The sequence below is a fragment of the Centruroides sculpturatus genome, unplaced genomic scaffold (assembly GCF_000671375.1).
Source record: "Centruroides sculpturatus isolate CEXI.00-Female unplaced genomic scaffold, Cexi_2.0 scaffold2, whole genome shotgun sequence".
Taxonomy (NCBI): domain Eukaryota; kingdom Metazoa; phylum Arthropoda; class Arachnida; order Scorpiones; family Buthidae; genus Centruroides; species Centruroides sculpturatus.
Genome location: NW_019384369.1, coordinates 777,442 through 791,763, shown reverse-complemented (window position 1 = coordinate 791,763; position 14,322 = coordinate 777,442). Strand labels below are relative to the sequence as shown.

General features: G+C 27.9%; 1 protein-coding gene across 1 annotated transcript in view; it reads right to left on the bottom strand.

Annotated features, from left to right (window-relative positions):
• The window catches only part of LOC111613760 (glutamate receptor ionotropic, NMDA 3A-like), a 129,625-nt gene that overhangs the window by 40,037 nt on the left and 75,266 nt on the right, over positions 1-14,322 (bottom strand). The window contains exons 3-4 of the mRNA XM_023355108.1: positions 847-1,876; positions 199-332 (exon numbers count right to left, since the gene is read on the bottom strand). Coding sequence (XP_023210876.1) covers positions 199-332; positions 847-1,876 — 1,164 coding nt within the window. The remainder of the gene's footprint in view (positions 1-198; positions 333-846; positions 1,877-14,322) is intronic.

The window sequence follows — 14,322 nt, the reverse complement described above, 5'->3', positions numbered from 1 at the left end:
TTTTTTTTCAATGACAAAAGAAAAAGAATTTAGTATACAGTACTCGAACATAACAAGAGTTCCGCCGGCTTCATACTTTGAAGAAAATAAGAGTAATGCAATTGAGCTTGTTTAAACAATGACCACTTTGGGTCAGATTATTGTCTAAGGGAATAGTGAGTAGAAAGCCTTGTTCTCCGATAATTGAAAGTGACTTACCGCAGTTTCTGTAGACCATCTTCCAGATTATCGACTCCGTAGTTCTGTATGTGTTTCCACAATTGGGAATTCTCTGTGTGTACGAAGCTTTCAGCAGAGCTTCCTTTAGCGGTCCCCGTCTTTTGCGATAGAAGCTGTGATAAACCAAATGAATTATAATAAATTCTCGCGAGAATTAACTTAAATTTTACATGATTGGTAGTTTATTTTGTTTTATAATTCGATCTGTTTACATTATCATTTTTTGTTTTTTGCTTAAGAATTGATTTCAATTCCGTTTATGTGTAGTTTCTCAAGAGGTTATTACGTTCTCTATCAAAATTATTTTAATATTTTTTCTCTTATACTTTTTTGTTGAGGATAAATTATTTACTTTGCAAGTTATTTATTGAAGACAGTAAAAACAATTATTTTTTTGTTGTTCGCAATTAGAAGAGTGTACAAACAGCTTTATATTTTTTTCTTTTTGTTTTTTTGGAAAATGTAGCTTCACGAGAGTCTTCTTTTTAAAGTTGTTTACACTGGCTTTAAAGATTTTTCTCTTGGATAATAATACTTTTTAAAATATTTTTACAAATTTAAAACAATTTTTTTTTATTATCTAGATCATTAATTTCAAAAAATAAATATATAAGAAGGAGTACTTACTATAGCATCATGGAAATCGTCGACACGTACTTGAGAAAAAATACCAGCAAACAATGCAGCGATGTTGGCAGTATAGCTGGCCAGGAAGATAACACTAAAACATCCCCAGAGATTAATCAGCACCTTATTTGGCCAAGATTTTGGAGCTTTGAAGGCAACCAGATGACTGAATAACAATGACCACATCACCCACAAGGCAGAAGCGATAGTAAAGTTTTTAGTTCTTTGTCTTCCCCACGGATTTAATCCAAAAGGACTGAACCATTCGTAGAGTGCTGCTGCTAAAGCTGTAGTAGTGAGACTAGCAAATATAGCAATCCACAACTGAACACTAAAAGGAATTAGAAAGGCAGATAACGGCACATCATTCTGTTTAGTGTAGGTTAGACAAGAAACACCAGAATGAAAATAAGGGACGGAATAATCGACAACAGAAGATCGTTCACTAGTCATACTATATGCCGAAAATGTCAGGTGTGCAGCTCCACTGATCAAATCTGCAGTAATACCATTCCACATCTTACTTCTATAAGTACCAAAAAAGCCATCAGCCACAGCATACAAGTCATAATCGAAAAAAAGATCACGGGAAATCGAAGTTAGCAGATCAATGGCAATCCCAGCACAACAAGTTACATTGTATTCGTTACTTTTCTTTCTTCCTGCAGAGAAATCGGCAAATATCTTAACAATTTCTTCTTTATCTTTTGTGTTTACGTGAAGGCAAGGCACTCCTTGTAAACAGCTACCATTTTCTATCCTGGTGGACTGTTTAACGAATGGCGGAGCGTAACCGGTAACGATTCTATATCTATACCTAGCTACGGGCGAAGGACCCGTTGTACTTTCACTTAACCATACAATTGTTTCTAAATTGACTATATGTCCGCTGATATTGCCTACGGTTTTCCATTTCAGAGTTTCGTTACTTGAAACCAAATTCAATATGTCAAAAACCGGTGAGATCCAGTTTTTCTTTTTACCTCTTTCCAGATTCTTTTTTCTATTTTGTAAATTCCCTTTGATAATTCTGTAATTAAAAATATATTTATTAAAAAATTAATCACTTTAACTGTTATATATTATATTTTTAATGATTCGTAATAGTTCTATAAGACTCCGAATGAAGTTTGTATACTGGTAAGTGGCATACACATGTCTCCAATTAATCTAAGAGGAATAAATGAAGCGGTAATTGTTCATAACTTCAACAGCAGTTAGGAAACAGTATAGCAAAGTGCAAAGTCATTTTTAGAATTTGACTGCTGGGTTACATGCTGTGCATATCGCAGCGTGATATCGAGAACTGGCAAGGATGTTTATCTCGATAATCGAGCTTAAACAACATTTTTATGGCATTATAATATAAAATTTTTAACGGTTAATTAAATTAATAATTTATATTTAATGCCAAAATATTAATTAGTCAAACTAATTTATATTTGTTCTAAATTGCTCTTCTTATCCTGTAACTGAGGTAATAAATCTACAGAATTTATTCACCATACTTTAACTGTACTGTAAAAAATTAGATGTTTAGAAGATAATATTTTAAATTTTAAATAAATATATTAATTTTAATTAATTAATTAACGAATAATATTTACCCTATATGACTAATTATAGTTAGTTAGCTTGAGGGTCAAACCCTATTAATTATAATTAAGAGCGTCTGACCCTCAATGGGGACAAGCAGTGCAAGCAAAGAATAAATAAACGACATTGTACTGAATTTTTATAACAAATTTGCATAAAAATTTTAAGGTCAAATTATAATAACAATAATAAAAATAAAGTTAAAAGAAAGAAATTATAATATATTATTTTAAGTTGTTGAAAAATTCCCATCTTAAGATATTTGTGTTTTCTCGAATGCGAACAGTTGCTTACATCTTAAATCACACAAAAATTCTAAAAATAGCGAACAATCAGCAAGCTTTCCAAACATTTATTTTAAAATGTAAACAATCGAGTCAAAATGTCAGCATTACTTTTTTATTATTATTTTTAAAAAAAGAAATATTAGAATAATGTTTTAGACTTCGAAGATCAATTCTTTCGCGAATAATTAATTAAATGCAGATTATACAATTTTTATTTAATCTGTAGAGGGATTTCTTTAAATTTTAATACAAAAATAAAAGATCTTTCAAGCAGAGCATTTTAAAAACAAGATATCAATACTTTAAAAGTTGTTGCTAGAAAGATTTGTAGCGATACTTTTTTTGGTATTAAAGTAGATGATGTTTTCTCATAGGAAACGCCTATGGTTAAAAGAATGTCAGTTCAGAAAAATGATTTTTTCTTATAATGACGAAAATATAAAATATTCTTTCTTCTCGGGTGTAGAATTACTAAATATAAGTGACAACTTTAAAATTATAAGTTTTTAAAGCATGAGAATAGTTAAAAAACTGTTATATTTAAACATTCACTTCACTATCTAACACCTTATAGATTTATTTAAAATATTTTTGTTATAAGAATAAACGTAAATTAATAATTTATAATAATTTTAAAATGTTAAAAATTAATTCAAGTCGTTTTTCTCTTGTTAATTAAAGATATGATATTCCTGCATCTTAAATCATCAATCAAAATCGAGCGCACGTAATAAATTTATATATATAAATAAAGCTTCAAAAATATTTTTTAAAAATTCAAATATTTTATGACAAATAAAAGAAAATATAACGATTAGAAAATGTATGCAGATTCAAAATTGAATTTTGAAAAAAAAGAAAAGAAAAAAGAAACGAGAGGATAATATAGCGATTGGACAACGAGAATCAATATGGCCACATCATTGACGTAGGGACTTATGAGAAATTTATGTTTTTATTTAATTAAGAGAAGTGAATCGTTAATCATTTTGAGTTGGCAAACACAACTTGTTTTCATTTTATATAAGGAGTTATAATTATAGCTTAATTTTCTTCAAAATTCGTTTCTAACGAAGTGAACATGTTTGCCAAAAATTTCCTTCACGACATTAATTATTAATGGAATAATTAATTAGTTTTATTAACCGGTTTCTTATTAAGAGAAAGCTCATCTTCGATGCAATTTCAGCTATCGATGATGTCTCTTGATAAGGAAATAAGAGGTATAACTTATCTCCTATGCTATAACGAGTCATTCAAATGATTAATTATGCTATCACGTTATTCATTACATATTTTTAGCGCATACATGTTCCTGTTATTAAGTGTAAAGTTTATGAAATTAACAATTTTACCGCCATTTAAAGGCTTTAAACATAATGAATAAGTATAAAACACCAGGAGAGCTTCTTAGAATATATTTTATACTTTAATTAGCTAGTTAAAATTCTATTTTAAAAATTAAATGAGCTGAGAAATTTATATTTAGACTATTGTCGAGGAATCTTAATAGAAATTCTTGAAGAGGAGATCAATTTTCTCATCACGTGAACAATACTCCTTAGTAACGTTATAAATAAAATTGTTGTTTCCATGTTTGTCAAACACAGAAAAATTTTATTTATTATTATAAGGTGTGTTTATATTTTTATATGGATTATATATATTTACAGCTAGATAAAAATCGATCTAATCTAAACATATGGTATTTGTAATATAATTTTATATTAATTCTTTAGCCATTTTTATAAACATAATTTCATGTTTAACTAGAAAAAAATAAATAAATTTTAATGTTTTCTATATATAATATATATGTTATCAAAATTATGTTTTAGAAAAGATTGGCAACGTTTGATTTGCGATTTTGTAAATATGTTGCCAGGTAATTTCTCAATATAAAATATAACGAATAAATTATCTTTAAAAATAATTTTCTTAAATAATCAAATTTATAATATGCAAATTATATTAATATTATAATTTTGTAAGTTATCGTAACATTTGTAATATAAAAGGTATAAACCTTGTAACAATGTTGCCAATTGAACTTTGAAATTTAAAACTTTTCAGTATTTGTCAGTGTTGCCAATTCAATTCATTACTTAAAAAATATCAAAAAATAAAAAAAAGTATTAATTTCAAATATAAAAATATTTATAGATTAATCCTTAAATATTGTTCATTTAGTAGAAGAATTTATAATAAAATTGATAAATTTCTAATTATAATGCCAAATAAAGTTTGATTCCAGAAGATAAATGAAGTTAGTATTAGTTTACTAAGATAATTAGTTAGGTATTTGGCAATCGAGCGAGATAATCATATAGCTTTATCAATGCAATAATATGTAATTATTCATGAATAAATCAAAGGAAACATTTGTAGAAATTTATAATAAATCGAGCATTATTGATAATCTTTATAAAAGGTATTTTAATTATAAGGAAATTACCATAAATTCAAAAATTATTACCTAAAGGTAATATTAAAATAACATCATAAATGTTTGATTTTATTAAATTAAAGTATGATCTTGTATTAATTTTTAGTTATAATTTTATAGAAATAATTTATATTTATACATACAAAAAATTGTTAAAATGTTAATGTTTTTAATATGTAAATTAGCAAAATTTTGTTTCGTGAGAAATGGCAACGTTCGAAAGTTGCGGTTTTCTCACTATTGCCGATTCATTTTAATTTAATTAAATTTTAAAAATAATACATTTTGGATTATCATTAAATGGAGAAAATAAATAATTAAATTTAACAAAAATTTTAAAAAATATATGATTTGTAATTGATATTTACTGATTGCATATTATATATACTTATATATATAGTATGTTAATTATAATTCAAATTAATGCAAAAAATGGCCCAATAATCATCTAACTGGCGCCCGTATAGGGCGTCAGTTAGATGATTATTGGGCCATTGAATATGGATGACTTGGGATGGAATTTGTGAACAACTTCAGGAATTTTTCATGAGTACTTCGTCCCGGGTATGTTGGGCCAAGTCTCTCATCACCAGTTCGTCTCTCTTATGGGCCCTGCCGAATCCATGATATTTATGGAAAAAGGAAAGAACTAAATATGGTAAGTGGGGGAAAGCCAGAAATATATTTTAAGAATAGTTAAAACGGACTTGAAACAGATAAATGTTATAATTGTGATTCAGTTTCTTCATCGATAGTGATTAGATCACGAATATTTACATTTAGCATAATTATATTCATTACCTCCTGGAAGTCATCAGTGGCCCAATGAATTAAACCAATTAACGTTGGTAGTCGGTTGCGGGTTCGCGCTTCGCCAACGGCTGTCATATGGAGTTTTTCGAATTTATATCACGTTTGTAATATCCAAATAGGAGCTTACAGAAAGTTCACTTGGGAGGCTTTCCCCTCGGCAGATCGCCCACGTGTCGCGTTGTGGTAACCAGATAAACCACCAAACCTTTATATTCTGAACAAATTTTAACTTAATATATGTCGGTTAGCTGACTTTTGGGCTAACCCATATATAATCCATAACGCTATCGTTTATACTGTACATGCCTAGTTTAAAATCTTTAAATAATTACCCAGAGAGATGCAATACTTTCTTTTGACTATTTCCTCCCTGTGGGCACTAAGAGGACCTTTTCTTCAAGCTAATCGTGTATTCGACCAGGCCAGAATGGGGCAGCCAGATGACCCGACATGTCTGAGACACAATAGAGTAGACCAACATATCTGAAGTAGACAACCCATGAAGAATTCCTGGTCTTTTCCCGATTCCGGATTCCCCAGTGCGTTAGACTGTCGCCTTAACTGCCTCTGCAGCAATAAATACGATTCATAAATTAAAATAATAGCTAATTTAAGCCACTTTATCGAATGTTAAGTTTTAAACCATACTCTAGATATAATCATTTATAATTCCTCTTCGTTTAAGTAACGCTAACTACACTTAATTGTAATGTACGATACTGATTTTTTATACTGTACATTAATTACACAATAAATGCATATTTAATTTAATGTAAACTACATCAAGATAATTGGATATTAATATGAAAAATTTAGTTAAAAATGTTAATATATTCATAACTTGCAGATGCTATTAATTATTCATTATATAACTGTTACAAATGCTTCAACTGATTTATCTTATTATCTGTAAAAGTTTGGTTAATACAATCTAACGACCTTCCTTCGAATGGTTCTTAACGAACATTCGAAAGTAACGTTCTTTTGTTACTATAGAAGTACGCAGAGAAAGGGAAAGAAACAAAATAAAATTTGTCTCTGGCGTATTGACTGGGGGAGAAAAAGACATAAAAGTTTCATTGTGATCTCTACTGATTCGTTTTCTAGACAAGAAAAAAGACAAGAAGAAGATAAAAAGAAAACAAAGAAAGAAAATTTATGATACTTTCGGCAATAAAAGAAAAAAATTCAAAACAAATCAATAACGCGAAAATTTGCCAAGAAATTTTTACGTACTATGATAAAAAGATAAAAGTTCTATAGAAGAAATGTTTTATGACACATAAAATTTGCTTATGCCAGTTGATTTAAGTTACAAAATATAGTATTCGAACCCTGGATCTTCTGTAATTTGCTTACATAAATCTAATTTTATGGGCTAGTAAAAACGGGACGATCCATTCTTTCTTCAACAAAGAATTCGATCTATAAAATGGTTGGTTCGATCGCATGATATTACACTTAATACGAAATGGCATGATGATAAATTGAACAAATTTCTCGTTTATTCATTATACAGTATTGTATTATACAGAAATTTATTAAAAGAAATTTAACAATTATATTACATATATTTTATGATATAATGCCAGAATGCTATTTGAATCGCGATTGTTTCGTAATTTATTTACATAGAGATTATGTTAATTAATAAAATATTGTAAAAATTTAATAATTAATTATGCTTTAGGGGAAAGATATATAATCCGAATAGCCTGTATAGTATTGCATACATTTTAAAAATTGTTTCTGCTCCGTGCGTACTAGAGGGCCCTTTTTAATCGTATCCATTTTGGGTTCGATTAAGCCCACAATAGTAACGACTAGATGATGAACGGGGCCCGATATATTCGGGATTAATGGCGCACAAAAAATTCCTGAGATTTTTCGTTCGTCAGATTTGATCCTGGATTTCCCAGAAAGGTAGGCTGAAGCCTTAAACTCCTCGATTATCCGATAGTCAATATATTGCATATCTGCAAATATTCTACAGTATAATGATGAAATCCGAACAGTATAATGATGAAATCCGAATTAGGATGCGATTCAAATCCTCAATATTTTTCGTTGATAAACAACAGTATGGATGAAGAGTGAAGGCACGGTTACAATTCTTCTTCTACTCTAATTGACCCCATAGCGGGTCGGACCGCTCGTAATGAGCCAAATTATGTTCATATAACTTTCATAATGCTATGTTCATTACGTTCATATAGATTTCGTAATGCTATGCTCATTATGTTCATATAGCTTTCATAATGCTCCGCGTATTTCAGTTAATGCTAATAATACTAGTATGATTGATCGATTGATTAATCAATCTATCAATCATTTTTGCTCAAAATATTATATAAATATCACTTTATACAATACATATTCCAAGTCTTAAAATGGAATTCAAATATTTATTTTAAGACAATTTCTTTAAGTAGATTTTTATTGGCTTATAATTCTTTTAAATTAAAGCATTCACTCTTTTATATTGAAGTGTTTTCGCTGTCTGTCTACTTTATATATATATATATACAAACATAAATATACTGTACTGTACATGTACACATACAGTTCGATCGCGTGATGTTACAAGTACTATTAAATCACGTAAAATTTGGAAGACAAATTAAACAAATTCCTAATTTGTAGCGCGACTTGATTGAATGTTTTACATGAAAATGATTTAAATTAAATTACATACATATATCCTAATTCAGTTATACGACTAAAATAAACACAGACATACATTAACAAAATCATGAATTGTACGTAAGTAGTTAGGATAATTAATTACTTTAATTTAAAATTCCAATTCTAAACAGATGATACAACTACTGGAACTGGTTGCAAAATGTTTAAAGTTAATTTTACTCTTTGCTTGTATCATTAAGTCACGTATCCGAGGATTTAAAACTCAATTAAACATACAACGCGCAGTTGTTTTTCTAGATAATATAAATCAATCAATGCTAGTACCAACGATGCGGGTACTTTAACAATTTCACTCCATCCTTTCATTGATCCAGTGATTAAATGCTTTATTTTAAAATTGTACAAGATGAATGGGGATTGTTGCAATGTGTAACACTATAAATTGATTATATTAAAAGTTCTATTACTTCGTAGAAACCATCTTGAAATGCGTATTTAAAGAGAGGTCATTCAGGCTTCAAAAAGAAAGAAAGAAAGAAAAATTCAAAAAAATGGATCTATAAAAGTAAATTAGCTTCAAATATATTATTAACTTACATACGTAACCATTTAAAAAAAAAGTTGAAATATGTTTAAGTTGGTTTCTATAGTAACAGTCTAGGTAGGAGGACTGATTGCTTTATTATGTTGCTTGGCAACATTCAGCCATTGACCCTCTATCTCATTATTAGTTACTAATGGGAAGAGTTAAGAAACAAAGTTGAAAAAACAAATGTTTAAAATATCTTAAAAGAATTGTCTAATGCATTTATTTAACAATGTTAGGAGTCCATTAGAATGGCTTTAAGTTGTAAATGAATTTGCTGGTGTACAGTACATCAGACAATAAGCGAAACATTAAAACTATTAAGGATGATTTCGAATGAGATTTCATTTCTAAATGCAATAAGAAACAAATTTTAAGGATTTTTAAAGCTTAAATGCTTTTAAAAAAACCTCTAAAATAGTACTTGTGATGCGATCTCGCTAGATGCAATGCCATTTAAATTTTTATTGGGCAAAGAAATTATAATTATTACTTTANACTTTTTTATTATTATTTTTAAAAAAAGAAATATTAGAATAATGTTTTAGACTTCGAAGATCAATTCTTTCGCGAATAATTAATTAAATGCAGATTATACAATTTTTATTTAATCTGTAGAGGGATTTCTTTAAATTTTAATACAAAAATAAAAGATCTTTCAAGCAGAGCATTTTAAAAACAAGATATCAATACTTTAAAAGTTGTTGCTAGAAAGATTTGTAGCGATACTTTTTTTGGTATTAAAGTAGATGATGTTTTCCCATAGGAAACGCCTATGGTTAAAAGAATGTCAGTTCAGAAAAATGATTTTTTTTTATAATGACGAAAATATAAAATATTCTTTCTTCTCGGGTGTAGAATTACTAAATATAAGTGACAACTTTAAAATTATAAGTTTTTAAAGCATGAGAATAGTTAAAAAACTGTTATATTTAAACATTCACTTCACTATCTAACACCTTATAGATTTATTTAAAATATTTTTGTTATAAGAATAAACGTAAATTAATAATTTATAATAATTTTAAAATGTTAAAAATTAATTCAAGTCGTTTTTCTCTTGTTAATTAAAGATATGATATTCCTGCATCTTAAATCATCAATCAAAATCGAGCGCACGTAATAAATTTATATATATAAATAAAGCTTCAAAAATATTTTTTAAAAATTCAAATATTTTATGACAAATAAAAGAAAATATAACGATTAGAAAATGTATGCAGATTCAAAATTGAATTTTGAAAAAAAAGAAAAGAAAAAAGAAACGAGAGGATAATATAGCGATTGGACAACGAGAATCAATATGGCCACATCATTGACGTAGGGACTTATGAGAAATTTATGTTTTTATTTAATTAAGAGAAGTGAATCGTTAATCATTTTGAGTTGGCAAACACAACTTGTTTTCATTTTATATAAGGAGTTATAATTATAGCTTAATTTTCTTCAAAATTCGTTTCTAACGAAGTGAACATGTTTGCCAAAAATTTCCTTCACGACATTAATTATTAATGGAATAATTAATTAGTTTTATTAACCGGTTTCTTATTAAGAGAAAGCTCATCTTCGATGCAATTTCAGCTATCGATGATGTCTCTTGATAAGGAAATAAGAGGTATAACTTATCTCCTATGCTATAACGAGTCATTCAAATGATTAATTATGCTATCACGTTATTCATTACATATTTTTAGCGCATACATGTTCCTGTTATTAAGTGTAAAGTTTATGAAATTAACAATTTTACCGCCATTTAAAGGCTTTAAACATAATGAATAAGTATAAAACACCAGGAGAGCTTCTTAGAATATATTTTATACTTTAATTAGCTAGTTAAAATTCTATTTTAAAAATTAAATGAGCTGAGAAATTTATATTTAGACTATTGTCGAGGAATCTTAATAGAAATTCTTGAAGAGGAGATCAATTTTCTCATCACGTGAACAATACTCCTTAGTAACGTTATAAATAAAATTGTTGTTTCCATGTTTGTCAAACACAGAAAAATTTTATTTATTATTATAAGGTGTGTTTATATTTTTATATGGATTATATATATTTACAGCTAGATAAAAATCGATCTAATCTAAACATATGGTATTTGTAATATAATTTTATATTAATTCTTTAGCCATTTTTATAAACATAATTTCATGTTTAACTAGAAAAAAATAAATAAATTTTAATGTTTTCTATATATAATATATATGTTATCAAAATTATGTTTTAGAAAAGATTGGCAACGTTTGATTTGCGATTTTGTAAATATGTTGCCAGGTAATTTCTCAATATAAAATATAACGAATAAATTATCTTTAAAAATAATTTTCTTAAATAATCAAATTTATAATATGCAAATTATATTAATATTATAATTTTGTAAGTTATCGTAACATTTGTAATATAAAAGGTATAAACCTTGTAACAATGTTGCCAATTGAACTTTGAAATTTAAAACTTTTCAGTATTTGTCAGTGTTGCCAATTCAATTCATTACTTAAAAAATATCAAAAAATAAAAAAAAGTATTAATTTCAAATATAAAAATATTTATAGATTAATCCTTAAATATTGTTCATTTAGTAGAAGAATTTATAATAAAATTGATAAATTTCTAATTATAATGCCAAATAAAGTTTGATTCCAGAAGATAAATGAAGTTAGTATTAGTTTACTAAGATAATTAGTTAGGTATTTGGCAATCGAGCGAGATAATCATATAGCTTTATCAATGCAATAATATGTAATTATTCATGAATAAATCAAAGGAAACATTTGTAGAAATTTATAATAAATCGAGCATTATTGATAATCTTTATAAAAGGTATTTTAATTATAAGGAAATTACCATAAATTCAAAAATTATTACCTAAAGGTAATATTAAAATAACATCATAAATGTTTGATTTTATTAAATTAAAGTATGATCTTGTATTAATTTTTAGTTATAATTTTATAGAAATAATTTATATTTATACATACAAAAAATTGTTAAAATGTTAATGTTTTTAATATGTAAATTAGCAAAATTTTGTTTCGTGAGAAATGGCAACGTTCGAAAGTTGCGGTTTTCTCACTATTGCCGATTCATTTTAATTTAATTAAATTTTAAAAATAATACATTTTGGATTATCATTAAATGGAGAAAATAAATAATTAAATTTAACAAAAATTTTAAAAAATATATGATTTGTAATTGATATTTACTGATTGCATATTATATATACATTTATATATAGTATGTTAATTATAATTCAAATTAATGCAAAAAATGGCCCAATAATCATCTAACTGGCGCCCGTATAGGGCGTCAGTTAGATGATTATTGGGCCATTGAATATGGATGACTTGGGATGGAATTTGTGAACAACTTCAGGAATTTTTCATGAGTACTTCGTCCCGGGTATGTTGGGCCAAGTCTCTCATCACCAGTTCGTCTCTCTTATGGGCCCTGCCGAATCCATGATATTTATGGAAAAAGGAAAGAACTAAATATGGTAAGTGGGGGAAAGCCAGAAATATATTTTAAGAATAGTTAAAACGGACTTGAAACAGATAAATGTTATAATTGTGATTCAGTTTCTTCATCGATAGTGATTAGATCACGAATATTTACATTTAGCATAATTATATTCATTACCTCCTGGAAGTCATCAGTGGCCCAATGAATTAAACCAATTAACGTTGGTAGTCGGTTGCGGGTTCGCGCTTCGCCAACGGCTGTCATATGGAGTTTTTCGAATTTATATCACGTTTGTAATATCCAAATAGGAGCTTACAGAAAGTTCACTTGGGAGGCTTTCCCCTCGGCAGATCGCCCACGTGTCGCGTTGTGGTAACCAGATAAACCACCAAACCTTTATATTCTGAACAAATTTTAACTTAATATATGTCGGTTAGCTGACTTTTGGGCTAACCCATATATAATCCATAACGCTATCGTTTATACTGTACATGCCTAGTTTAAAATCTTTAAATAATTACCCAGAGAGATGCAATACTTTCTTTTGACTATTTCCTCCCTGTGGGCACTAAGAGTTCCTTTTCTTCAAGCTAATCGTGTATTCGACCAGGCCAGAATGGGGCAGCCAGATGACCCGACATGTCTGAGACACAATAGAGTAGACCAACATATCTGAAGTAGACAACCCATGAAGAATTCCTGGTCTTTTCCCGATTCCGGATTCCCCAGTGCGTTAGACTGTCGCCTTAACTGCCTCTGCAGCAATAAATACGATTCATAAATTAAAATAATAGCTAATTTAAGCCACTTTATCGAATGTTAAGTTTTAAACCATACTCTAGATATAATCATTTATAATTCCTCTTCGTTTAAGTAACGCTAACTACACTTAATTGTAATGTACGATACTGATTTTTTATACTGTACATTAATTACACAATAAATGCATATTTAATTTAATGTAAACTACATCAAGATAATTGGATATTAATATGAAAAATTTAGTTAAAAATGTTAATATATTCATAACTTGCAGATGCTATTAATTATTCATTATATAACTGTTACAAATGCTTCAACTGATTTATCTTATTATCTGTAAAAGTTTGGTTAATACAATCTAACGACCTTCCTTCGAATGGTTCTTAACGAACATTCGAAAGTAACGTTCTTTTGTTACTATAGAAGTACGCAGAGAAAGGGAAAGAAACAAAATAAAATTTGTCTCTGGCGTATTGACTGGGGGAGAAAAAGACATAAAAGTTTCATTGTGATCTCTACTGATTCGTTTTCTAGACAAGAAAAAAGACAAGAAGAAGATAAAAAGAAAACAAAGAAAGAAAATTTATGATACTTTCGGCAATAAAAGAAAAAAATTCAAAACAAATCAATAACGCGAAAATTTGCCAAGAAATTTTTACGTACTATGATAAAAAGATAAAAGTTCTATAGAAGAAATGTTTTATGACACATAAAATTTGCTTATGCCAGTTGATTTAAGTTACAAAATATAGTATTCGAACCCTGGATCTTCTGTAATTTGCTTACATAAATCTAATTTTATGGGCTAGTAAAAACGGGACGATCCATTCTTTCTTCAACAAAGAATTCGATCTATAAAATGGTTGGTTCGATCGCAT